Here is a 2474-nt window from a genome sequence, read left to right as displayed (position 1 = left end):
TGTCGCTGAATACCCCGTGGCTGCTCCTGCTCTAAAGCAAGACCGCCGCGCTGGGGGTCAGCATCTATAATGCATGAGCCTCTCCGCTTGGCCGCCGGGCGCAGGGTCCCATCGGGGCCGGTGCTGGGGCCCCCCCGGAGGGGCTGAGCCGCCCCGGGCGCAGGGCGGGAGGGACGCGCTGAGCCCCGTGCTGCGCCCCGGGCCGCATCGGCCCCCTCTAAGCCTTTTCATGGCATTGTCAGGGCGTTCAAACCAAATTTTCATGCTCGTTTTTCTTCGCTGGAGAGCTACAAATTGTAAAATTGACTTTTCACCTCGTCTGCGGCAGCAAATCTGTCGCTTTTCTTCCCGGTTTTCGGAGTCGTGCGGGAGGCGAGGCGGGGGGAAGGGGCTGGGGGGGGTGTGCTGAAAAGTGCAACGGGAGGAGACACCCCCCGGCCCCGGCCCCGGCCCTCGGGCGGGGGGAGCCGGCCGCGGAGCGGCGCGGAGCGCTGCGCGCTAGCGGCAGGGCGCGCCCGGGGGCGCGGCGGCGGGCAGCCCGCGGAAGGCGCGCAGGCTGTCGGCGGGCGCGTAAGCGCAGTCCTCGGAGGTGGCGGGGCTGCTGGGGCCGGAGGCGGAGGCGCAGAGCGAAGGGGCGGACGGGGAGGCGGTGGACAGCCAGGAGCCGGCGTCGCTGCCGGGGCTGGGGGGCGCGGCGGCCCCGCGGAAGGCGGGGGGCGGCGGGAGGCACTGCTCGGCCAGGCGGAGGGTCTCGGAGAGGGCCCAGATGTAGTTGTAGGCGAAGCGCAGGGTCTCGATCTTGGTGAGCTTGGTGTCGTCGGGGAAGGTGGGCAGGACGCTGCGGAGCTCGTCCAGGGCGGCGTTGAGGTGGTGCATACGGTTCCGCTCCCGATCGTTGGCCTTCACCCGCCGGCTGCGCTTCAGCGTGTGCAGCAGCGCCTCGGTGCGCGCCCGCGCACGGCCCCGCCGCCGCCGCCGCTCCCGCGGAGCGCCGGGCGGCTCCGCACCGCCGCCGCCGCTGCTGGCCGCCTCGGCGGGCATCCTGCGGGGAGAGAAGACGGAGCCCCCGTCACTGCGCGGCCCGGGCGGGGGGGGTGGGTGAAGGGGAAGGTGCGAAGCGGCCGGGGAAGGGGTGGGGGGAGAAAGAGGGAGGGAAAAAAAAAAAACAAACCAAGGGGGGGATGGAGGTGCGGGAGTGCTTGGCACGGCGGCACTGCGCCGCGCAGGTGCCGGCGCCCCCCGTACTCACATGGAAAGGCACTCCCGGGGATGCGGTTAAGCAATAACGGTATAAAAATATAGACGGGCAAAAGCAAACCTTCCCGCTGCAGGGGCAGGCAGGGCGGCCCTCAGCGCCGAGAGCCCTCCGCGGATGGGGAGGGAAAAAAAAAAAAAAGGAGGAAAAAAAAAAAAAAAAAAAAAGCGAGCGGCGGGGAAAGGCGGGGCGGGGGGGACACGCGACCGCCCTTGTCTTTGAAGTGCTGCGGCCGCGATCCGCTCGTGTGAGCGGCGGCTTTGGCACACGACGGCGGCGCGGCCCGTACTTATAGCGGCGGGCGGACAATGGCCCCGTGGCCGCCCCGCGGGGCCGCGCCGAGGCGGCAGGTCGGCCCCGTGCGCCGCGCCCTCCGGAGCGTGCCCGCAATTACCGCGGGCAGCCGCGCATCTGCCGCGGCCCCGGGCGGGGGGAGCGAGGGGGCCCCGGGGGGGCCGCGCCCCCCGCGCTTTTGTCCCCCCGTGTGCGGGGAGCGGCGGGGGAGGGGGGGTCGGTGCTGGGCGCGGGGGTGGCGGGGTCACCGGCCCGCTCCCGTTTGGAAGGCAGCGGTTGGTCTGGGCTTCCAGAGCATGAGCCGTGGATTGTTTGGTTTTGTTTTTCCCGGAGGATTTGTTCAGGTTTTCTCTGCACCTTGCAGTTTTGCTACACATCCCCGACAAAGTGAAAACACTCTGAAATGATAAAACTTTGAACTCCAAGCGGGTCTTTTCCCTCCTGCGTTTCAGCAGAGAATCTCTACACGCGCTTTGGCTTTTGTGTGCTTCACTTTGAAAAGCGTTTTGCGGGTGCTCGGAAAGTTAAAAGTTCCAAATTGCATTTATAAACTTCAGTGGCTGTGAATGTATAGATACAACTCGTCTTTGTCTCTGGATAAAAACCAAGAACTGTGCTGTTTTTTCTGTAAAGTTCTTGCTGCCGCTGCTAATCCCCGTTAAGTGCCCAGGTATCGCTATTTAACACTTTGGGAAGCCACAGTTTTGTAAGTGCCTAAAAAGTTCCCTAATTCTGGCATCTGGCCCTTTGCGCCCTGCCTCTCGGTGCTGAGAGCAAGCCCCATTGTCAGCGCTCAGGTACTTGCCTCTCGGGAAGGTTTTCAGTTTCACTGTCCATCAATACCCATCTTTACACTTCTGTGCCTAAACTCACATTTATTTACATGCTTTCCCCTTGCATTAAATGTAGGCTCATTCCCCCTCCT

General features: G+C 64.9%; 1 protein-coding gene across 1 annotated transcript; it reads right to left on the bottom strand.

Moving 5' to 3' along the window:
* Positions 1-498: 498 nt before the first annotated feature.
* On the bottom strand, positions 499-1041 carry NEUROG1 (neurogenin 1; the record flags this gene model as incomplete). The annotated part of the gene is made up of 1 exon (XM_082323937.1): positions 499-1041. The coding sequence occupies one exon, from the start codon at positions 1039-1041 to the stop codon at positions 499-501; it is 543 nt and encodes a 180-aa protein (XP_082180063.1).
* Between the last annotated feature and the right edge of the window lie 1433 nt (positions 1042-2474).

Source organism: Platalea leucorodia, assembly GCF_965183815.1.
Source record: "Platalea leucorodia genome assembly, chromosome: 11".
NCBI lineage: Eukaryota > Metazoa > Chordata > Aves > Pelecaniformes > Threskiornithidae > Platalea > Platalea leucorodia.
This window is presented reverse-complemented; position numbering and strand designations above follow the sequence as displayed.